Source organism: Anguilla anguilla, chromosome 1 (genome assembly GCF_013347855.1).
Source record: "Anguilla anguilla isolate fAngAng1 chromosome 1, fAngAng1.pri, whole genome shotgun sequence".
Classification (NCBI taxonomy): domain Eukaryota; kingdom Metazoa; phylum Chordata; class Actinopteri; order Anguilliformes; family Anguillidae; genus Anguilla; species Anguilla anguilla.
The window spans coordinates 70,764,462-70,787,580 of record NC_049201.1 but is presented as its reverse complement, the minus strand read 5'-3'; the positions used below and the strand labels follow the sequence as shown (position 1 = coordinate 70,787,580).

The 23,119-nt window shown below is 50.8% G+C and overlaps 1 protein-coding gene across 6 annotated transcripts in view; it reads right to left on the bottom strand.

The window, feature by feature from the left end:
* Positions 1–1,567: 1,567 nt before the first annotated feature.
* Positions 1,568–23,119, bottom strand: part of myh14 (myosin, heavy chain 14, non-muscle) — a 39,275-nt gene continuing 17,723 nt past the window's right edge. For 4 of the 6 annotated variants that reach the window (XM_035382805.1, XM_035382814.1, XM_035382823.1 and 1 more), the window contains 27 exons: positions 22,921–22,989; positions 21,840–22,045; positions 21,301–21,422; positions 21,068–21,137; positions 20,691–20,851; positions 19,153–19,261; positions 18,614–18,745; positions 17,439–17,645; positions 17,066–17,203; positions 16,776–16,899; positions 16,345–16,516; positions 15,851–16,063; positions 15,341–15,485; positions 14,333–14,539; positions 13,947–14,051; positions 13,294–13,446; positions 12,705–12,953; positions 11,930–12,142; positions 11,358–11,570; positions 10,789–10,950; positions 10,544–10,672; positions 10,359–10,447; positions 9,916–10,039; positions 9,322–9,530; positions 8,742–8,850; positions 7,648–7,820; positions 1,568–5,795 (listed from right to left, as the gene is read on the bottom strand). In XM_035382805.1, the coding sequence (XP_035238696.1) occupies positions 5,606–5,795; positions 7,648–7,820; positions 8,742–8,850; positions 9,322–9,530; positions 9,916–10,039; positions 10,359–10,447; positions 10,544–10,672; positions 10,789–10,950; positions 11,358–11,570; positions 11,930–12,142; positions 12,705–12,953; positions 13,294–13,446; positions 13,947–14,051; positions 14,333–14,539; positions 15,341–15,485; positions 15,851–16,063; positions 16,345–16,516; positions 16,776–16,899; positions 17,066–17,203; positions 17,439–17,645; positions 18,614–18,745; positions 19,153–19,261; positions 20,691–20,851; positions 21,068–21,137; positions 21,301–21,422; positions 21,840–22,045; positions 22,921–22,989 (4,193 nt within the window). In that variant the 3' untranslated portion in view covers positions 1,568–5,605. The remainder of the gene's footprint in view (positions 5,796–7,647; positions 7,821–8,741; positions 8,851–9,321; positions 9,531–9,915; positions 10,040–10,358; positions 10,448–10,543; positions 10,673–10,788; positions 10,951–11,357; positions 11,571–11,929; positions 12,143–12,704; positions 12,954–13,293; positions 13,447–13,946; positions 14,052–14,332; positions 14,540–15,340; positions 15,486–15,850; positions 16,064–16,344; positions 16,517–16,775; positions 16,900–17,065; positions 17,204–17,438; positions 17,646–18,613; positions 18,746–19,152; positions 19,262–20,690; positions 20,852–21,067; positions 21,138–21,300; positions 21,423–21,839; positions 22,046–22,920; positions 22,990–23,119) is intronic. The other 2 variants (XM_035382843.1, XM_035382853.1) reach the window with 1 other exon arrangement.

The following is a 23,119-nucleotide window of genomic DNA, read 5'->3' as shown; positions in this document are numbered from 1 at the left end:
TCAGCTTGGTTTATGGCAGTCAAGGGGAATCGAAATGCACTTTTGGGGGTGAAGAGTTTCAGGAAATTGGGTTAGAGGTGCATGGTATAGTGCCCAGCACTTGTTTGAGCCCACCCTTGGTGTTCAACACTGTTCTGGATCAGTCCTCCATCTCTGCAGGGAACCATCCCGTGTCACCAAATCGACCATCATTTCCGAATTCCAGCTCTCGTAATAAAACTGCATCTTCGTGCATGAGAGACGGAGGCTACCAAAACCACACCCCATTTATGGATGTGGCCAAGTTCCAATCCCAAAAACCGCATGCCCGTCAGATCTTAACCCCACCCCTTGAGGACTATTGGCTATTTGATAGCATCCTTGGTGAACATGAAACGAGGAGTTTAAACTGGCAACACCTAATAGGGAGGGAAGCAGTATGATTCTCAGAAGAACAGTTATGGCAGAATGGAAGGTGTGTTCCCATTGATGTTAAAATTGTGTTAATAATAATAAGGAAGGTATATGTAAATGACATGCCTTTTAAAAAATGTTCAGTTCAGTTTGCAAGATTCATTGGGCTCACAAATGTTCCAATCGCGTGTAATTTACTGAAGAAGGTTACGCATGACCCCCATGCACAAGTACATCTGGTAAGGGATCCAGCAAAGCAGACCTAATCCCAAGAAATGTTACAATGTGAGTGTCTTTAAACTCAACAGAATCATCCACAATGTGGCCACTCAAAGTTCAGAAACAAAGAGAATGACCAACCTAATCACTCATTAGTGTCACAAAAACAATGGTCACTGTTATATATAGTTATGTTTATCTGTGACTTGATTGTCTTGGAGAGATGTGAGTGTTTTTGAGATATCAGGTCCCATTGTCTGTAAAGTAGTTTTACTTTCAAGTACATTTAAGGACAATCAGTAAATCAAATTGTCAATACATCGTGTGCATTTTGTTTCTTACAATTTTGTCATGTTGTCTCAGTGTCTGTGCTTGTATTTGAAAAACTGCATGTGGACTGGACTGCGAGATTTAAAAAAATGAATCTCCTCTTAGTGCCCAAACAAGTGAATCTATCTTTGTTCATAAAACTCTTGAACGTCTGTTGAAGCTAGTTACAGTTCCTTATCCAGTTCCAAGGCAACTTTTGTGTGTAAAAAGTGATGTCATACGGAAGGGCTTGAGTCATTCTTGCTATTGTAGGCCACAGAAAATATGTGCAGTTTTTCCAAACATGAAATTCAGCTCAGCAGGATGTAGAAACCAGCAAAACTCTGTTAGGTTTAACACACATACATATGCTGACCAATCATTTTAAACTGGCCATGAGGTGGAGCCGATTGCATCAGGCTGACAAAGGTGAGGCCCCCCCCCATTAATATTAAATATATTTACTCAGATGACAATCAGTGTTGACTAGCACAATCCAGATGTCCTCATCTGGAAGCTACATACAATGTACAACAGTGTGTTATCAAGTGTGTGTGTGTGTGTGTGTTCACGTGCATGCGCGCATACATGCAATTGTGGACCACCACCCTCCAGCAGTGTCCAAATAAGTCAACCCACGCTGAAATTTCCAAACCAACAACATATATTAAAATTCACCTCCAGTCAGATATGATTCATATTAACAGCAAACAAACAAAAAAAATTAAATAAAATATTTTAAAATTCAAGTTCCACAGAAGCAAAACAAATAACACATTTGAATAAAAGCACCAGTCTTGCTACAGATACAGAGATACCAGTTGGCTGGCTCTCAGACCCTGGTCCAACAGCGGGGGGGGGGGGGGGGGCATACTGTGTGTCGGGGGGGTTACCCTTCATTAAACCCAGTCTATCCAATGCATGAACATCAAACATTGATGTAGGGCAACAGGAACTTCAACATCGGAGTTCATTTATTATTATTTGGAAGTGAGTTCTGCTGTGAGCAAAGAAAATGAGGGCTCAGAACAATTAGAAGATCAGATCACACATGAATGTCTCCAGGACCAGGGCTGAGAGCCAATGCATCCAAAGTGTTTACGAGTTTTCAAAGTGATTCAAACAGGATTAGCCAAAGGTTTGTTGCCCTCTAGTGTGTGGACATGTAAAGTGCAGAATACAGCCTTTGATCGATCCTCGTATTATCACTTTCTTCGTGCCTCTCAAGTCCAAATGAAATGCTAGAAACCAGTTTTGGAGATACTTTTAAAACTTCAGTTGAAATACTGCATCATCAAGATAAATTTAAGTGTCCAACTGGAAGCAGAAGACAACACAAATCAATTCACATATTTTAATGGCTCTATCTCTGCATCTAAAACCTCCGCTAAAATAATCTTTCTTGCAGCAATAAAGTGAACTGTAACAGAGAGCCACAATGAACAGTAAAATGGCCTGGGGTTTGCAAATAGGTTTAACAAATGGGAAGACACAGAAAATCACAGAGAAGCACTGTCTTCGCACAGCAATTTCGCTGCAAAATTTCTTGTCATAAATAATGCACTTTATCAACCTTAAAAAACAGATGATTCATCCATTCAAGTTCCCCCATTTTCTAAATCTTTCCATTTCATTACAGAGAGAAATGACAGTTAGTTTTTTTTGTAGAGATGAGTAAAATCAAAGTTAAATGACCCTGATTTCCAGTCTCTGTGCTGATGATGTGGGTACACCATCATTAAGAACAAGCCGAGCTCTGTGCCAAACTGCATCAGTAGCCTTCTAACAAGAACCAGTGGGTCTCCATCACAAACACATTCTGTATCTGGTGCTGGAGAGGACCTTTAAACCATAAAAAATATTCCTCAGTGATATGACAAAAAAAAAATCAAACATAAAACAGAACAAAGAGAGTTCGAGCCAAAAAATGAAAATTAAAATGGTCTCTAGACGTGATGTAGAGACATTTGAACATGGATTGTTTGACAATCTGTGGCTGAGGGAAAAACTGTGTAGTCTAAGCAGGAAGTGAGGTAAGACATTCCACATTTTGTAGTTCACAGGGATAGAAGGGGCACATAAAGCCTCCTTAATAGCTTGGAAGTACATGCCTGTCCGTTCAGTGTCGCACCGCATGGTAAACCCATTAGCACTAACAGTATCTAATGCACTTTTGACTTGCCTTCTACCATGCTGTTCTGGGATGGCCTAACATGGATTTCTTGGAAGGTTTTGGCGTGCTATAGTAGGTACTTTACATGTTGGTGTTATGGGCTTTTGCTTTTCTCTGCGTAATAGCTTTGCCTGAAAAATCTGCAAAGGTAGCCTGTGTTCTCCAAAAAAGCCCAAGAACATTTTGCACTACTTTCTGTGTACCTTGACTGTGCTGTACCTTTCTATGACTGGTTTGATGCATTGTGATCCCTCTCCTCATGCTCACCCACACCCTACATTTGGTAAAACACAAAGACAACTTTCTTACATAAATATTTTACACCATTCGTTAAAAAAAATCACACGTTAACATAGGTCCGTTGCTTAAAAACAATAATGATACTCTCAATAACGATGACAGTAATGGCTTTAATGAGAACGACAAGGACACGAAATGGCCAGGTCTCTCATTTTGCCCCGTTCTGCGTTAAGACCATTAACAGTTCAAAATCTTAGGCTCCAGTTTTTCCCTTCTACATTAGTACCATTCATTTAACCAGACCCTCTGCTTGACCTCTCTCTCTCACAGCTGCTTTCTGTAGTGTCCGTTGCTCAAGCGTTCCAGCTAGAGAAATATTACATCCTGTGGAGTGTGGTTTATCATCCGTAGTCCTGTCGTGTACAGAAATGTGCTACACATGCACACTGTCTCCATGTTAAACATGATTTTTTTTCAGCTTGCACAACATTTGATACTTCCAAGTAGAGAAGCTCAGAGTACCAAACCAGCAGCAGGACTGAGACAACTCGGCTGAGCTCGGCTGTGAGCTCAATTTAGCGTCGGGGTGAGGGTCAAGGGTGTGAGCTGGGAGAAAGGAGACCAGGGGAGACCCAGGCTGAATGCAGGGAATGCGGCTTCAGAACCAGTACCTTCACTGCTACCCATCCTTCCCAACGTCTGATATGTTCATGAAGACATAAATCATACAAAACCTCAATAAATAAATTGGATCATGATCATATTTGGATTGATATGAATTACATGAAATCAACTGGCTGTAATCGAAGCGATAGAATGTTGAGTTACCTAAATACCTAAATCTACCTACCTACTATCCAGACTACTTATTTAGAGTACCAATCTAGCTAGCAAATTAGATAATTGTAAGCTGGACAAAGAATGCTGTGCTACATCAAGAACGTATTTAGCCATGAAAACGATGTCAATGCAGTTGCCCTGGTGGAAATTACAGCTTGGTTCCAGCCTGGTTTCAAGCTGGTTTTTTGAGACGGTCAAACTGGAAACAAGGTGGTTGAGATAGCAACCATGCTGGCAAGACCATGTCCAGCTGGTGGGCCAATTTTGGTGCAGACAACAGACCATCACCAAATTCCTGGTGGTATCCTGCTGGAGCAGAAGCCAGTTCCAGCTATACTCCATCTTACGGTGGGAGCTGGAATTTCCACCAGGCTGAAACAATGTAAATGTTACCTCCGTAGGCCAGCCTGTTACCGGCATCCTGCTCGACGGGGGATACATAATGACCCATTATCTCCAGAAGTGCGAGTGCTGGCACATTCACTTCTCTGACTTTTCAGCCTACACCACACAGGTGCTATTCATATTAGTTCTATAATAGTTATCAATAGTCATATTCAAATTTGCGTACACATACTAGCAAGGTTAACCATCCGTTCTCCTTTTCTCTCTCTCTTGCTCTTTCCCATGGCCAATTTTTGTGGACAGATGTGATCCAGATTTGTGCGGGAAAGAAAATTTATTTCATAGCTGTCACTGTGACCTATCACAAGCTAACTTAAGCTGCTCAGAAATAGCATAGTGAAGTAGGTACTTTCAACATCAAATCATTCACTCTTCAAAGATATGAAATGACTTGAACATTAACATCACATATTCACACTTTCACAGGGTAAGAGCAAGAGAGAGAAACCAGAAATTCAGAAGCTACCAAAGCTTATTTATATCATACCATAGAGCAGTTTTGATATGTTTCATACTAGCAAAGTCAAAGGAAGTCTATCTATATATAGATATATATGTACAAATGGCTAGAAGGTATGTTTATCTCTTTAGAATTTGCCTGTGTTTCTGTCACCTTATGTTTTTGTCCTATAAGCCCATGCAAAATGCCTTACCAGAAATGGCTTTTAATTCAAAGAGCGCTTAGGTAGAAGAAGCCATTGAGGTACAGTCATTTCAAGCAGGATACAATAAAGACGGCAATGCTGATATAATTAGGCCTCCCAAGATGCACTGGGAACTGCATTTCTTTTCCCTTTTTTGAATTGCTGTTCGTACCAACTCTCTGGTTGCAGTGTTGACTAAAGTTCATGTCCAGTCAGTCTAGAGTCTACTGAGCGTGCTCCATATCCGTAATCTGTAATTGCTCTCGTCTCCAATTCGCCGCAGTGTTAGTACACTGTAGGTCCCACCACCAGGTCAGTAGTGTGCTAAAGCAGTGTGGTGTCCGTCAAGTCAGTCGGTCTGTGGACGCCCCGCCCCTTCCTCTCATTCAGTGTCCGTCAGGCTATAAGGGGGCGGGGGGCCCAGGTTGTGTTCGGAGGGAGTCGGGGTCCCAGGGGGTCCAGGGGACGGGGACGGGGAGGTGTGCGGCTCCTCCGAATCAGAATTCTCCAGAGACAAGTCGTCCACCAGGGGGCGACGTGCAGAGCGCAGCGAGAGAGGAAGAGGAGCACGTCTACCACCACCAGATTGCAGAGAAGAGAAGGGGAAAAGGACCCATGGAAATGAAGAAAAAGGGAAGAGACAAACAGTGGGAGGGAGAGAGAAAAGATATTATGAGACATAAATACATCAGAATAATTTTTAATATTAAAACCTTTACCGAAGAACTTCAAAAGCACACAAATCTGAAACGCCCATTTAGAATTACATGACAGTTGTTTTCCACAACTCAAAGCAACTGTAGTCCACGTTGCTTTGTTGATTCCTTCTATTCATATATGATTTTTGTAAGAATAATATCACTGAAGGAAAAATAAGTGATTTTGAGGAAAGCACGCAGTTTGAATGTGAAACCCCCGCACGTCAGAAGCCACTTCCTACGAGGAGTCCAGAGAACACCGCAGTTCACGCAGATAGGAGCACAGCAGACACACAAGACGCGGGAGATGGCGAAGAGGGTGAAACACCCAGTCCTACACACACTGCCACACAAACACAACGCGGACCTACGTTTCTGTTCTCCGTTCTGTAAGGCTGAATGGGGAAATGGGACAGACAGATGGACAATGAGTCCTAATCGGACACATGCACACACACACGCACGCACGCACACACACACACACACACAATGAGTCCAGGTCAGACACAAGCACACATACAATGAGTTCTGGTCAGACACACGCACACACACATGGTGAGTGGTCCATGCATAGCAAAAAAAGCCACAGACCCACAATCACACCATCATGGAGGGACACACACACACACACACGTGCTCACACACACACACACACACACACTCAAACACTCAAATGCTTCTTTTTAGTTGATGGATGTGTGTACTTGATGTCCACAGCCGTGGTCAGCAGAATGAAAGGATTCACACAGTTTTACATTCATACGCATGTTCATTTATTATCAATATCGACCATAAGCCAGGTCTCCCGGCAACACAGCTTATGAAAATGTCTGCGTTACCTTCAAGAGCTGAAGTGTAAATGCAGAGGCACATGATGTTATTCTGTCATCCGTCAACACCATCTCAGCTCAGGACCCACTACAGTAGCGTCAGTGACTACAGCAAGACGCTCATACATATGCACATAATGATGAACCCTTTTCAAAGCATACAATGCAGGATTTATTTTACAATCAAAGAAGTCTCCTCCTTCATCTTCCACCCCTGCCAACTCACCCCGAGTGCACGACTTAGGCCATCTAGCTACCTAATGTAGCTAGCTGGATAGCTAGAGGCAATGTTACTTACAGGTCCAACAGGAAAACATACCAACTCTACGTTGCTTTCCATCCCCTTTCTGAACTTCGGCTTTCGCCATTGAGGAAAAGCAATTCCCAGGCTGACTGGATTTTAAACGAGCCCAGTCGGCTTGTCGTTTTGCTTCGCTGTACTCGTGCTTCTTCACCTCTACCATTTCAGTAGCTGGTCAGCTACAAACACTCTGATCAGACCTGATCCCACCCCACAGGCGTTGTAGCCACACCCTGCCCTCACCACACAGAAGAGAGCGCCACACCCAGAAAAGCCCCAAACGCATTTTAAAAGAATAAATACAGACAGAGGAGCATGGATTTGCCAAACGTGCTTAAAGGCAAAGCCTGCCAGTGCATCATAGATACGACTTGAGCATTGTTATTTCAGAATATTTTCAAGGTAAATATCCTGCATAGTATGCCTTCAAAGGGTAGTTCCCTAAAAATGGCTGTACAACACGCACACACGGACACAGACAGACACGCTCCCTCAGTGTCACGATTGCGTCTCCAATCGGCGTCGCTGGCGGCGGCGATGTCACAGCCGCCGGCCCTGCGGTGCAGGCTCCGCCCGCTCTCCCTGCGCACGCTACCTGAGCTGGCTGCGCAGGGTGGTGATCTCCCGGTTCATGGTCTGGCTGCTGTCCGACATCTCCTCCAGCTCCCGCTGCAGCTTGCGCCGGTGCGCGTTGGAGCGCGAGTTCTCCTCCTCCACCTCCTCCAGCTGCCGCTTCAGCTGCCGCAGACGCACCATCGACTTGTCCAGCTGCGGGGGAGGAGAGGAGGAAGGGAGAGAACACTTAAAACCCCAGGATGGGTCTGTGAGAAAATTTAAAGTTATGCGTATTTAACTTCACATGCACTACAACTTCAGATTCACACAACTGACCGATAAAGACCATTGACTTGTGTGTGTATCTTGTAATGTCCAGCTAAACACTTGGTCTGTGGTTATATGCCTTTTGAATACAGATGCTAAGCTTTGTATACTAACTAACAACTGTTTGGTAAACCAACCACCTTTTTTAAAGTGAATGAACACAAGGAGTCATTTATATAAACCTCCTTTCTGGCAAGCGTAGCGGTGTTTACCGTGAGTGTGACGGTGGCAGGGAAGATTAATCCACTGAAAGCAGTTGGCAGAGCTCATTTTCACACAGGATGAATGACCTGAGCAGTGACAGTAATGGCAGCCGACACTGGCCAAGGAGCCAGAGTGCAGTTCTCTCTCATTTAAAAGAACGGCTCCCTGAACCAAGAGATTAATGCTGTTTGGCTTCCAGGACGGAGTGTAGCACAGTGGGTAAGGAACTGGGCTTGTAACCGAAAGGTCGTAGGTTCGATTCCCGGGTAGGACACTTCCGTTGTACCCTTGAGCAAGGTACTTAACCGAAATTGCTTCAGTATATATATCCAGCTGTATAAATGGATGCAATGTAAAATGCTATGTGAAAGTTGTGTAAGTCGCTCTGGATGAGAGCGTCTGCTAAATGCCTGTAATGTAATGTAACGTAAGCTGACCTGCGCACAGAGCTCTGACTGGGATTAAGCCTCACACGGAGAGAGATGATTAGGGGTGATTTCGTGTGTGGCCCATAGTGCCCTCTGCACTGGGGGCCAGGGCCGAGATTAGGATTAGGGCGGGATAAAAGGAGCCGCGCCGGGACGGACGGGGGTCGGGCCGAACCTGCTCTCTGTACTGGTCCGCGTGCCTCCTCTCGTCCTCCGCCTGGATGACCACCTCCTTCAGCTTCTTCTCCGTCTTCCGCACCAGCTTGCCGGCAATCGCTCGCTCCCTGAGGGGACAGGGAAACGGGGATTAATAAGGGATGCTTTCTGGCACAGAGCCTTGGACTAGATCTCAAAGCGAAGTGTCTCTCTAGTCTTGGTCTTCATCCAACCCTGTGTTCCAGCCACACATTCCTGAGGTTTAATCAGACTGACTCCATACGGACCTTCCCAGCTAACACAAAACATTCTCGCTATGTTGCTGGCAATGTTATAACAGAGAAAAAATATTTTGGTAACATGGTGGGAACATTTTGTGTTACTGGGGTTGTGCTTAAACAGTTTGATGCTGATCTGAGGTCAGTGGTTCACTCCAGTCTGTAATGCCAACGGCTTAGCTTGGAACTTGAGCCTGATCATGATAGGCCACTTTATTGATTGAGGTATTCTGGGAGCTCCGGGAAGCTGTGCTTTCTATGGTATTTCCACCCAGCTGCACTTCCTCTCAGATACCCTCCCTCTCCCCCTGCACCACTCACTGTCTCTCCTGCTCCAGCTGCTCCTCCATGACCTCTATCTTGGCCTCCAGGGCGGCGACGCTGAGCCGGTGCTTCCCCTTCACGGCCCCATCCAGCTCGGCCAGCCGGGCCTTCAGCTCCTTGTTCTGCCTCTCCAGGCTCTCCCGCGCCGCCTCGCTCTTCTGGGCCAGAGTCCGCTCCCCGCCGAGCTGCAACGTCAGCGTCTCCACCTGCGGGGTGTAGGAGGCGGGGTTAGCTCGCACCGCCGCTGTAGCTACGGTAACGGCGGTCTGCACAGGTCCTGAGTAGTGGTAGCTCGGTAGCTAAGCTGTTATAAATGAACATGCTATCAGGCTCACTAATCCCTGACGTTGTCCCTGTCATTGTTGGGGTAAAGGTTGCCCTGTTAAGCCTTGCTTATGCAGCTCAGCGAAGTTAAGATGATCTTAAGCTAAGCTTAAGTTAAGTTCATCCCATAAAAGTTCATTTTCACCATGTTTCAGTTGGTCTTCTCTGTAGAAATCCCTGTAAAATCCCTGTCTGTGCCCGTGTCAGCTGCAGGCCCAGGGAAAACCCAGGCCCAGTGACGGTGACCATGCGGACGCCCCAGCGTACCTGCAGAACAGCCTTCCTCTGCCTCTCTGCCATCATCTCCGAGTTGGTCTGCTCCTCCTCCAGCTCTTCCTCCAGCTGGGTCACCCGCGCCTCCAGCCTCCTCTTCTCCTCGCTCAGCGAAGACCTGAGGGTGGGAGAGATGCAATGAAATCAGTGCCCCCTCCTCCTCCTCCTCATCACGCAGTCACAAACAGAGCAGCATCCAGACGCACAGGCTTACAAGACACTGACACAGAAAGACACAGACAGGGCACAGACAGACAGACAGACAAACAGGGAGATGAGCGCAGACAGAGGAGACAGAAGTAGGCACAGACAAACACACGGAAACACAGGAAGACAGATGTAAAAGGGGTCACAAACAGGAACGAAAGGCCAAAGGAGACAGCTGTCGTTGCAGACAAACAGAAACAGACGCCTGGCTGGAAGCTCAGCATACTCACTTCCCAGTGGAGCTGTTGACCATCTCGTCGGCCATTTCGTCCCGCTCCTGCTGAGCCTGTCTCCTCAGTCTCTCTGAGATGGCCACTTCCTGAAAAGGAGGCAGTGGGAGTTAGCCAGGGAGGCCAGTGTGGCTGGGGGGGGGGGGGGGGGTGAACACGACACTGCGGAACACTGAGACTCAGACCTCCGTCAGCTGCACCAGCTCCGCCTCCAGGGTCTGCAGCCGCTTCTCGGTGTCTTTGAACTGGGCGGCCACCTCGTCGCGAGCCAGCTTGGTCTCGTCCAGCTCCCGCATCACCTCCTTCATCTGACCCTGATGGACAGGTGCGAAAATACGTCCCGACAGTTTTCAAGGCTGAACTGAAGCCGACAGAACGTCCGAGTCAGCCACATTCACCCAAATGAGCCGGACGGGAGGGGCGGAGCTACCTGGAGTCGCTTCAGCTGCTTAAGCCCCTCCTCCCTGCCCCGATTGGCCGCCTCAACCTGGGCCTCGGCTTCCTGGAGCTCCGCCTCCAGCTGCTTCTTGACTGTCAGGGCCTGAGAGCGCTGGCTCCGCTCCTCCTCCAGCAGGGCCTCCAGCTCTCGCACCTGCAGCCACGCAGGGGAGGGGGGGGGGGGGGGGGACAGAGAAAGGAGGAGGTGGGAGACAGATAGAGAAAGATAGAGTATAAGAGAGAGAGAGAGGAGAGAGAGAGAGAGAGCGAATAAGAAATGGACAGAGAATAAGAGAGGAAGTATTCACAGTGAAAGAGCGAACAGGAGAGAAAGGAGTAAGAGAAAGGGAAAGTGACAAAGAAGTGAGATGATTGGAAAAAGGAAAATGAGAATATGGGGTCAGGAAGTGAGGGACACGGAGTGAGGAGAGAGAGAGAGGGAGGGAAAGTGGAAGACAGGAAGAGAGAAAGGTTAAAGCAGAAACACGCTGTAAGGTGTAATTATGAGGTGTGAAGGCCCAGCAGGGACACCTCCTCCCAGTGCCAGCGGAGCCTCCGTACCTGTTTACTGAGCGCTCTCCTCTTCTCCTCCCCTTTCTCCTCCTTGGTGCTGATCTCCCTCTCAAACTGGGCCCTGAGGGCCTGCAGCGTGACCTCCAGCCTCAGCCTGGAGTTCTCCGCCTCCGTCAGCTCCTCCTCCAGCTCCTGCGTCTGCGTGCGCAGCGACTGGGCCTCCGTCTCCAGGGCGCGGCGCGTGCGCTCCAGCTCGTGGACCTGCGGGGGGGGTGAAGGAACAGAGACAGAGGGTAAATAAAGGGGGACAGCGAATGAAGGGGACAGAGAGAGGCTTCCTGAGGGCACACACACACACACACACACGTACGCACATACAAGGACACATGCGCACACACACACACACACACACACACACACACACGTACGCACAGACAAGCACACATGAGCACGCACACACAAGCACACGCGCACACATACACGCACACACATGAGCACGCACACACACACACGCACACACACGCTGTACACACACACACATACAAACACACATACGCGCGCACACACACACAGACGAGCACATACACACACACACACACACACAAACAGAGGGGCCTCACGTTCTTGCCCACGTCGTCCTGAGCGTTGACCAGCTGCTCCATGTCCATGCGGAACTGCTTGTTGATTCGCTCCAGCTCCTCGTTCTGCTCGGTGGCCTCCTGCAGGGCGCGGGCCAGGGACAGCGCCCGCGTCTCCTTCTCCCGGCTCTCCGCCTCCGCGCGGTCCCGCTCCTCCATCAGACGCGCGCTGATGGCCTTCTCCTCCGCCAGAGACTGCCGTACAGCGACAGGAGAGAGGGAGCGAGGGAGAGAGGGACACAGAGAGAGGGACAAGACAGGTGAGAGGTTAGCAAAGCCCACCTGACCCCTTTAAGTACACCTGCCCTGAGCCTATCTCTCTTTCTCCCAGCATGCCCTCCTCCCCCAACATCACTCCTCTCTCCCTGCTGCTGGGCCCTCCTCCCCCAACACCTCACTCCTCTCTCCCCCTGCTGGGCCCTCCCCCTCCAGCACCTCACTCCTCTCTCTCTCCTGCTGGGCCCTCCTCCCCCAACACCTCACTCCTCTCTCCCCCAGCTGGGCCCTCCTCCCCCAACACCTCACTTCTCTCTCCCCTGCTGGGCCCTCCTCCCCCAACACCTCACTCCTCTCTTTCCCTGCTGGGCCCTCCTCCCCCAACACCTCACTCCTCTCTCCCCTGCTGGGCCCTCCTCCCCCAACACCCCACTCCTCTCTCCCCCAGCTGGGCCCTCCTCCTCCAGCACCTCATTCTTCTCTCCCCTGCTGGGCCCGCTCTCTCTCTCTCTCTCTCTCTCTCCCTCCCTCCCTCCCTCACCTGGTCGAACTTCTTCTGCCTCTTCTCCAGAGCGGTGCAGTTCTGCCTCTCGCGCTGCAGCGCGAGCGTCATGTCCTCGATCTCCTCCCTCAGCCGCTCCCTCTGCCGCTCCGCCCGCTCCTTCTCCTCCTCCTGCGTGCGCTCCCGCTGCGCCACCGTCTCCAGCTCCCGCTGCAGCTTCCGGCGGCACTCCTCCCCCACCTCCACCGCCGAGTTCACCTCCTCCGACTGCCGCCTCAGCTCCGCCAGCTGGGGAGAGCCAGGAGAGAGGGACGAGGGACGGAGGGAGAGAGATACAGGGAGAGAGAGAGAGAGAGAGAGAGAGAGGGAGAGTGTTAGAGAAGGAACAGGGTGAGAGAGAGACGGAGGGCATGAGAGGAAAGGGACGATGAGAAGAGAGGGATGAGAGCAAAGGAGAGAAAGAGAAAGAGAAGAAGATAAAGGGAAAAAGTGAAGTGGGTTTGTGTCAGATGGCTCTTGTGGATTCAGTTTATCAGACGGGACACACTTAGGGAGGGTACACATTGGACCGCACGGCATCCGGAGCAACACAGAGACAGAGGGGGAGGAGTCAGGCCACTCCACATACCTGCTGAGTGAGAGTCTGAATGTGCCGGTTCATCTCCCTCACTCTCTCCTCTTCCTCCTCCAGTCTCTCCATCAGCCCGGCCTTCTCCTCCTCCAGGCCGCGGACGCGGGACCCGAGGGCCAGCTTCTGTCTCGTCTCGTCCTGAAGAAGCTCCTGAAGCAGAGAGAGAGAGAGAGAGAGACGTGCGTGAAACTCAGAACAACACACAAGAAGGCTAACCACGTAACGTACATGTAACAGCACCATACCCAACATATTCTCATTGTCACTCATCTTAATGGCACCAACCGTGATATAACAAAATATTATTTATTTCTGTGCAATGGCAGTCTACACCTGCATTCAAAAGAAGGGGCAATACCACAAGCAGCAGTTGTTAATTTGTTATTAACATATAGCACATTACCTGGGTATTGTGCAGCTCGTTATTAACATAATAGCACATCACCTGGGTGTCGTGCAGCTTGTTATAAACAAATAGCACGTTACCTGGGTGTCGTGCAGCTCGTTACAAACAAATAGCACGTTACCTGGGTGTCGTGCAGCTCATTATTAACACATAGCACGTTACCTGGGTGTCGTGCAGCTCGTTATTAACACATAGCACGTTACCTGGGTGTCGTGCAGCTTGTTATTAACACATAGCACGTTACCTGGGTGTCGTGCAGCTGGCTCTCCAGGCTGCTGACTTCTTTAGTGAGGCGAAGGGCTTTGGTGTCAACAGAGGAAAGGGAACCAGAGATCATTTCTATCTCCGACTGAAGGGAGAAAGGAAAGAGAGAAGGAAGGATGAGAATAAATAGCTGCATTACAGAAGTGCAGTTAAAACACTGTCCCAACGAAACACATTTTCCGGCTGAGATGTAGTATTTATGTACCATTATAGCAAGTTAGCCTTCAATGTCACACAACAAGCAACAATATGAAAGAAATCTATATTCCGAACAGTGCTCTGCCTTCTTCGTTCCTCTTTCACATTTACTGTCCTTCCCTCTTTTTCCTGCCCTCTCCTTTTCTCTGCGCCCGATCGTCACGTTACCTGCAGCTTGTGCACTTTGTCTTCCCTCTCCTGCCTCTCCCGCTCGGCCTGAGCCAGGCGGGCGTTCAGCTCCTGCAGCTGCCCCTCCGCCCGCTTCTTGCCCCTCTCGCTCTCCATCTTGCCGCCCTGCAGGGCCTTGAGCTCGGCGCTCAGGCTGGCCCTCTCCTCCTCCAGCGTGGCCTTGGCCTTCTCCAGGGACTGCCGAGCCTGGTGGGGAGGGGCACGTCAGAGGTGAGGCACCGTGCATTTCTGGAAAGACTGGAACCGCGCTGACATTTTAAAGGACGGGGGTCAGAGAGACAGAGTGCTGATGACTGGCACAGGAGTGGTGACTGAGTGATGCCACTTGACACAGTTAGACAGCCAGCGGCAGTGTGGGTAGTTATTCAAATTGTGCTGCATACTACACTTATCAATGTCAGAACTTAGTCAGAACTTATAAGTGAACGTCTATGCTATGGGTCCGCATGGACACATTAAAGAACACATCCGAACAGCATTTTCTCTGCTTCCCCCCCTCCTCTCCCCTCCCTCTCCCCTCCCTCTCCCTCCCCTCCCTCTCCCCTCCTCTCCCCTCCCTCTCCCCTTCTCCTCTTCCCTCCCTCTCCCCTCCTCCTCTCCCCTCCTCTCCCCTCCCTCTCCCCTCCTCTCCCTCCCCTCCCTCTCCCCTCCTCTCCCCCCTCCCCTCCCTCTCCCCCTTCCGTCCCTCCCCCTCTCTCTCCTCTCCTCTCTCCGCTCCCCTCCCTCTTCCCCCTCCCTCCCCTCCCTCTCCCCCCTCCCCTCCCTCCCCCTCTCTCTCCTCCCCTCCCTCTTCCCCCTCTCCTCCACCCTCCCTCCCCCCTCACTCCCCCTCCCTCTCCTTCTCCCCTTGCCCCCTCCTGCACCCCTCCCCTCCCCCTCCCCTCCCTCTCCTCCCCCTCCCGTTCCCTCCCCCCCCTCCCCTCCCCTCCCCTCCCTTCCCTCCCGTTCCCTCCCCCCTCCCTCTCCCCCGCCCCTCCCCTCCCTCACTCTCTTGCTGTTGTCCAGCTGCTCCTGCAGGGAGTCGATGGCGCTGCTGTGGCGAACGCGGACCTCGGAGAGCTGGGCCTCGTGCCGGCGCGTCGCGTCCTCCACGCAGCGCTGCAGCTCCCCCAGCTCCGCCTCCCTGCGGGACCTGGAGGCGGAGACGCAGCGCGGACGCGTCGCGTTACAGACAGACACAACCAGTAGCAGCGGAAACAGACCCACAGGGACCCGACCACAAACAAAAGCATTGCAGTACAGACACACAGTGCAGTAGAGACACACACAGTGCTGTATCAATACAAACACTGCAGCACAGATACACACAGTGCAGTAGAGACACACACAGTGCTGTACCAATACAAACACTGCAGCACAGATACACATTGTGCAGTATAGACACATACAGTACAGACATGCAATGACGTACAGACACAAAATACAGTACAGACAGACAGTGCACTACAGACAGTGCAGTACAGACCTGTAATACACTATAGACAGACAGTGCAGTACCTTAGCTCCTGCTGCGCAGCAGTGGTATCCAGTGTATCTTCCAGCTCTGTCCTTAGAGCCTCCAGTTCTTCCCCGAGGTCTCTCCTCTGTTTCTCCGCTCTCTCCCTCATCCCTCGCTCGTTCTCCACCTCCTCCTTCAGCTCAGAGACCTGCGACATGGCCTCCCTCAGCGCCCTCTGGGCCTCCGTCCTCCGCGCCCCCTCCTCCTCCAGCCTGGGCACAGACAGAGTCACAGACCAACCTTCACTTTCTCACCGACACACAGAGAACGAAGCGCACGGTCCTGCATTTGGACTTCCTCCTTCCCAAGTCAATAAAACCTTTGGGCAAAGCAGCACTTCTTGAGGTTTCTCTCATTTCATCCTAAAAGATCAGCAGCCACAGCACTGTCTATAGAGACGGTAATGAAGCGTAATGAGCGTCCTCCTCCTCCTCCTCCTCCTCCTCCTCCTCCTCCCCCTCCTCCTCCTCCTCCTGCCCCGCACGCGGCTCACCGGGCCTGCAGGCTGGTGATCTCCTTCTCCCGCTGGGCCAGGCTGCCCCTCAGATCCCCCACCAGCATCCCCAGGTCAGAGAGCTGCTCCTGGGTGTCCACCACCTCCCCCTCCATCCTGCGCTTCCACTTCTCCTGCTCCAGGCGCCCCTGCTCCTCCCGCTTCAGTCGCTCTGAGAGAGAGAGAGAGAGAGAGAGAGAGAGAGAGAGAGAGAGATGGAGTGAGAGAAAGAGAGAGAGAGAGAGAGATGCTGACTTCTTCCCAAAAATAACAGTTCAGCCCACTCTTCCCTCTCCTACAGGACATACTGTAGGTAAATTTCCTGTCCTTCTTAGAGGGGGTCCGAGTACTGGCAGCTTCTTATTCGGCATTTCACTCCATAAATATATTGTTTTATTTTTTGACGCTTCCCAAAGGCAGTGAGACAGTACCTTCCAGATCGGCGAGGACCGCGTCCTGCTTGTTCTTCAGCTTGTTTAAGCTCTTCACCTTCTCTTCTTCCTCAGTCAGCTGGTCAGTCAGCTCATTCAGTCTCTCCTCAATCTGTTTCTTCTCCTGAGAAAGAGAAAGAGAAAGCGAAAGGGGGAGAGAGACAGAGACAGAGGGAGAGACGGACAGCGAGGGAGAGAGAGAGGTGGGATGTTTAACACTGCTGTGGAGGGATGTACGTGTAACTCATCAGCCACGCGTCAGCAGGGACCAGCAGGTGAACGAGCAGTACCTTGCTCAACCTGTCTCGCTGCTCACTCAGGTTCACATTCTCGGCCTCCAGACTTTTCACTTTCGTCTCCAGGGTGACCTTCTCCAGCAGGAGGCGCTGTCTGGCTCCCTCCTCCTCTTCCAGCTGCTCCTCCAGGTCCTGAGAGTGACACAAGAAGGAGGCGAGGGAGAGTGAAAAACAGGTGGAACGAAGGATGGATTAATGAACGACAGAGTTAAGAGGGAGAGAGGAACGAGCGAAGAGGGCTACCTGTACCACACGGCACAAGAAACACACACACACTACAAACACCGTATTTTGCTTATGTTTAGGCTTTGAATAGCGGTACAGTTCTCCTGGTCACAAACCACATTGCCCCACCTATTCCTGTTACCTGAACATTTTGCTGCAGTCGCTTCTTCTCATTGGTCAGCTGCACGCCTCTTTCCTCCTCTTCCTCCAATCGGCCTTCGAGTTCGCTCAGCACATCCTCCAGCTCTTGCTTTCTATTGGCCAGCCTCGCTCTCATCTCCTCTGCCTCGGCAAAGAGCTCCGCCTCCGCCTGCAGCTGGTCTGTCAGCACAGACTTCTCCTCTGCCAGCTGAGAGAAAATGAGCCAACAGGTTCATTAATACCATTATTAACTGTGCTGACACCATTATTTATTAACCAAGGCCTGGACTCAATCACCATCGGTCCTTAATTCTGACTAATGAACGTGAGCTTTTGGCGATCGCTGAACTCACCAAACCGCGTTTGCAAAGTACGAAATTAAGATTCGGATTTAATTTAGAGTCAAAGTTATGGACAAAAGTTGACCGAATCATGGCGATAAATCTGTGTGGCATTCCATCCGGTGGACAGTCTGATTTGTCTGGGCCACGCCTTCTCGTGTGGGGAGCACACGCAGCAGGGTTGTGTTAGCTACTCAGCCCAGGTGCTTAAAGGCGTGCTCATCTCCATGGCACGGGGGCGAGACCGGGAGCTCACACCCCAAGAGAGTGAGTCGGTTTGCGCATCAGAGCGCTGAAGACAAAGGTAAAAGAATGCGGCTGAAGAGCAGAAAAGCTGGCCAGCTGAAAAGCTTCCGCTAGGTTTGGCTTATTTCGTCTGTGTTGTTTTAGTTTGTTGTCTTTATTATTATTTTTGCCTGGAACCTGTGAGGTGAAAGGGCGAAGCAGTCTGTTTATCTGTTTTTGTGTCGTTCTGGGTTGCGCTCTCTCTCTCTCTCTCTCTCTCTCTCTCTCTCCCTCCCTCCCTCCCTCCCTCCCTGCAGCAAATTAGGGTGAAAACCCAGAACTGCCGCATCTCCCTCCCATGGTTGTTACACAGGGTGTGACAGACAGATAATAGAAACTGAAGAAAGGAAAGGAGTTCCAGTTAATCTATCCAAAACGGGTTCACCAAAACTCTGATTACGACTGAGACTCAGTGACATGGAGGGAAGGTCCACTGAGAGAAATGCAGACTGGTTTGGTGGGATGGATCGAGTGTGTGAAAGGATGCTGTAGTAGAGAGCACTTTTGAAAGAGACGTGCACACAGGCATGCTTCTTTCAGGACCCAGTACCTGTTGATGTTTCTTCTCCAGCTCGACAAAGTCCAGCTGCACTTTGGACAGCTTATCTGCGGCTTTCTGCAGCTCTGCCTCCCTGACCTGGATCTCCTCGTCCTGCCGCGTCACCTGCAGGAGCGGCTTCACCTGGAAAGGAGCAGAACCACACCCCTCAGAGCCTGACCCACATAGCTTCTGTCTGAGGAGGAACCAAGTGGCCAAAGGAGTCGATTCCAAATGAGGACAAGGCCAAATTAAACTCGAGCTACAGTGTATATTGTGGAAGAAGCACGGTGGTGCAGTGGATCCCAGTGTGGAACTTGTATGGAATTTGTGTGGAATTTGGATGTTTTCCCCACATCCATGTGGGGATTTCTCCAGGTATGCGGGTTTACTTCCACAGTCCAAAGACAGTAGACTCAATTGTCTGTAGGTATGGATGTGTGAGGGAATGGGAACTGCTTTGGGGAAAAAGGCCAGTTTATTTATAGAAGACGATAATTGCTGAACACTGCGGCAGGTGCTCTGCGGTGTGATTGGCTCATCGCGGTTACCTTGGTGAAGAGCCTCCACCACTGCCAGTTCCTCAGTTTGAGGTAGGCGGCGCAGTTCCTCTGCATGACCCTCAGCGCGCTGAGCTGCTGCTGCTTCTTCAGGAAGGCCCTGGGAGAGACGGACACAGTGAGCCCTCACGTCCGCACACACACAGCTACCAGCAACACAGCAATGCAGCAACACAGCCCCGTGAGCTCCAGTGTCTACACACACACAGCTACCAGCAACACAGCAATGCAGTAACACAGCCCCGTGAGCTCCAGTGTCCGCACACACACAGCTACCAGCAACACAGCAATGCAGTAACACAGCCCCGTGAGCTCTCAGTTCTGCACACACACAGCTACCAGCAACACAGCAATGCAGCAACACAGCCCCGTGAGCTCCAGTGTCTGCACACACACAGCTACCAGCAACACAGCAATGCAGTAACACAGCCCCGTGAGCTCTCACGTCCGCACACACACAGCTACCAGCAACACAGCAATGCAGTAACACAGCCCCGTGAGCTCCAGTGTCTGCACACGCACAGCTACCAGCAACACAGCAATGCAGTAACACAGCTCTGTGAGCTCCAGTGTCTGCACACACACAGATACCAGCAACACAGCAATGCAGTAACACAGCCCCGTGAGCTCCAGTGTCTGCACACACACAGCTACCAGCAACACAGCAATGCAGTAACACAGCTCTGTGAGCTCCAGTGTCTGCACACACACAGCTACCAGCAACACAGCAATGCAGTAACACAGCCCCGTGAGCTCCAGTGTCTGCACACACACAGCTACCAGCAACACAGCAATGCAGTAACACAGCCCCGTGAGCTCCAGTGTCCGCACACACACAGCTACCAGCAACACAGCAATGCAGTAACACAGCCCTGTGAGCTCCAGTGTCTGCACACACACAGCTACCAGCAACACAGCAATGCAGTAACACAGCCCTGTGAGCTCCAGTGTCTGTACACACACAGCTACCAGCAACACAGCAATGCAGTAACACAGCCCTGTGAGCTCCAGTGTCTGTACACACACAGCTACCAGCTACACAGCAATGCAGTAACACAGCCCCGTGAGCTCCAGTGTCTGCACACACACAGTGAAGCAGGAACACAGCTCTGTGAGCACTTACGTCTGCACACACACACAACGACGCAGTAACACAGATCTGAGGGGTCTTGGGTCTGCACACATACACACACACACACCACGACGCAGTAATACAGATCTGAGGGGTCTTGGGTCTGCACACACACACACATACACACACACACACACAGCGACGCAGGAACACAGCTCTGTGAGCTCAGGACACGCAGCTCACAACGCAGAAACACAGGGAAGGGAAACGCACTACATGCATCAGAGACACGCAACACAGAGCACACTGTGGACACACAGGATGCTGCATGACACACAGCGCTCTTCCGACACACAAAACACAGGACTAAAATATCAGAAGCTTAAAATAACAGAGCGGGATGTGAAAAGCACGGGGGGGGGGGGTGTGTTTTGGCGGAGGTGCCCGCGCTCCCTACTTCCGGGCCAGGAACCCGCGGGCGGCGCTCTGGAAGCGGATGATGGTGTCGGTGATCTTCAGGTCCCGCTCTTCCTCTAGGTGGCCCAGAACCCCGGCCCGGAAGAACACTTTGCTCTGACCCACGCGGAACAGATTCCGGTCCAGCTCCAGGGCATTGATCTGGAAACAGACATGGGGGGGGGGGGGGGGGGGGTTTATACGCCTCTGTTTAACCAGGGGAATGAATGGGAAAAACTCTGTTCTCACGTCCCATAAATTAATCATGAGTGGCAAAGGTGAGAGATAGAGGAAGTCTGTGTGTGTGTGTGTGTGTGTGTGAGAGAGAGGGAGAGAGAGAGAGAGAGAGAGAGAGAGGGAGAGGGTGGAAAGACTCACCATAAGCTCACACGCTTGTTTCCCATCCATGAAGGTTCGAGGGATGGCATTTGGAGTGAGGATCTCATACCTACGGGAGAACAAAAAGAGACAGAAGAGGAGGGGTACACAGAGAATGGACAAAGAAAAGAAAGAGAGAGAAATGAATGTGAAGCTCCCAGCGTAGCATTAGCCAGCCATCATCAAGTGGAGAGCTAAAAAAGCCAAAAGGACAGGAGGGTGCGCTCCGCTACCTCTGCCGGAACTCCTGGAAGGGGATGCGGTTGGGGAAGCCCTGTCTGCAGATGCGGATGCCCTCCAGAACCCCGTTACACCGGAGCTGATCCAGGACCAGGTTTGGAGTGAGCTTCCCTGACTGGGAGAGAGACACGGAGCAGCGCGAACGTTAGCACTGAAGCACTGAAGCACTGAAGCACTGAAGCACTGAAGTACAGAAGCACTGAACCACTGAAGCACTGAGCCACTGAAGCACTGAACCACTGAAGCACTGAACCACAGAAGCACTGAACCACTGAAGCACTGAGCCACTGAAGCACTGAACCACTGAACCACTGAAGCACTGAACCACTGAAGCACTGAGCCACTGAAGCACTGAACCACTGAAGCACTGAAGCACTGAGCCCTTCACGCACTGACGTCTCACTCCTCTAAAGCCAGCTTGTTGGCCTCCATCACAATAGCCCCACACTGACGTTTCCTTTTCCAGCAGCTCAAACCAGCACCCCATCCTCCTCCTCTCCTCTCCTCTCCTCCCCCCGGCCAGCTCTCTCACCTTCTTCTCGTGGTTGGGGATGATGCAGCGCAGGAAGTTGGGGTTGGTGTTCCTCAGGGTGGCCATCAGCTTGGTGAGGGACTCCTTGTACAGCTGCCCCACCGTGCGGAACATGCCCTTCTTGGTCTTCAGCCCCGCCGCCCCGAAGGTCACAGGCCCGGAACCTTCCGTGGACCCCACCTGCTCCAGGCCCACAATCCTCTCCACTGCGCCATGACGAGGGGGGGGGTGGGGGTGTTCTCATTAGATGCATTGCGGCTTAGCATTAGCATAAGGTTTTCCTTGCAGTACATTTACTAAAATATTAAGTATGGAAATACTGTATATTCTACCATTCCTCAAACGTCAAATACATACGTATGAGAGACCACATTCCACAAAAAATACATTATAAAATCTAGACACACACACACACACACACAAAGGCATAATGCTGGAAGGAAGGACAACTGGAACTGGACAGAAAAGGGCAGACAAGAGGACAGAGCACACGTCACACTCACGGTACATCCACAGAGCCAGGCCCATTCGCTATGCTCAGCTATAAGACTTCACAGCGGCTACCGTCACACCGAACACACAACCCGTGTACACCGACCGGTGCTTCAGGCCCCGTTCCACTGGGAATCAAAATCACAGCCACGTCTAGAACATGATAAAAATAACTCCAATTCCCATGAATGGCCGCCCAGCACGCTACAACGCAGAGTGCAAAATATGCGGGAATAATAACAATGGGGCATCACCCGAATCGCTCTCCAGAGTGACATCTAAAACACGTGCCCAGCGTATCTCAACACCGCTGTACGCTCCCTGCACCTGCAGGAAGGGAGTGTGCACTGACTGATAGCCCTGCGCAAAGATAGCACATCCTTCAGCGTGGACGCTAGTGAAGGATTTACGGGTTAATCGTTACTGTTCCCAGTGGAAGCGGGCCTGTGTAAGTTAATCGTACTAATTAACTCATGGTTGAGTACAGCAAAAATCAGCAGACAAAAGTGTTTCTCCAGGACTAAAGCGAGAGAGAGAGAGAGAGAGAGAGGGATGGAGGAGGAGAACAGAGAGTTAGACAGACACCTACTGTCAGAGCCATTGGTCTGCAGAGTGGCATAGGAGTCGAAAAAGTAAACACGAGGAAGAGTCTGAATATCTGAGGGAGGGAGGGAGGGAGGGAAGCGAGCGAGCGAGCGTGAGAAGGAGGTAGAGAGACAGATACAGGAAGAAAAGGAAGAGGAAGAATTTGGAAAGATATAAGAAAGGAAGACAGAGAAGTCAGTTGT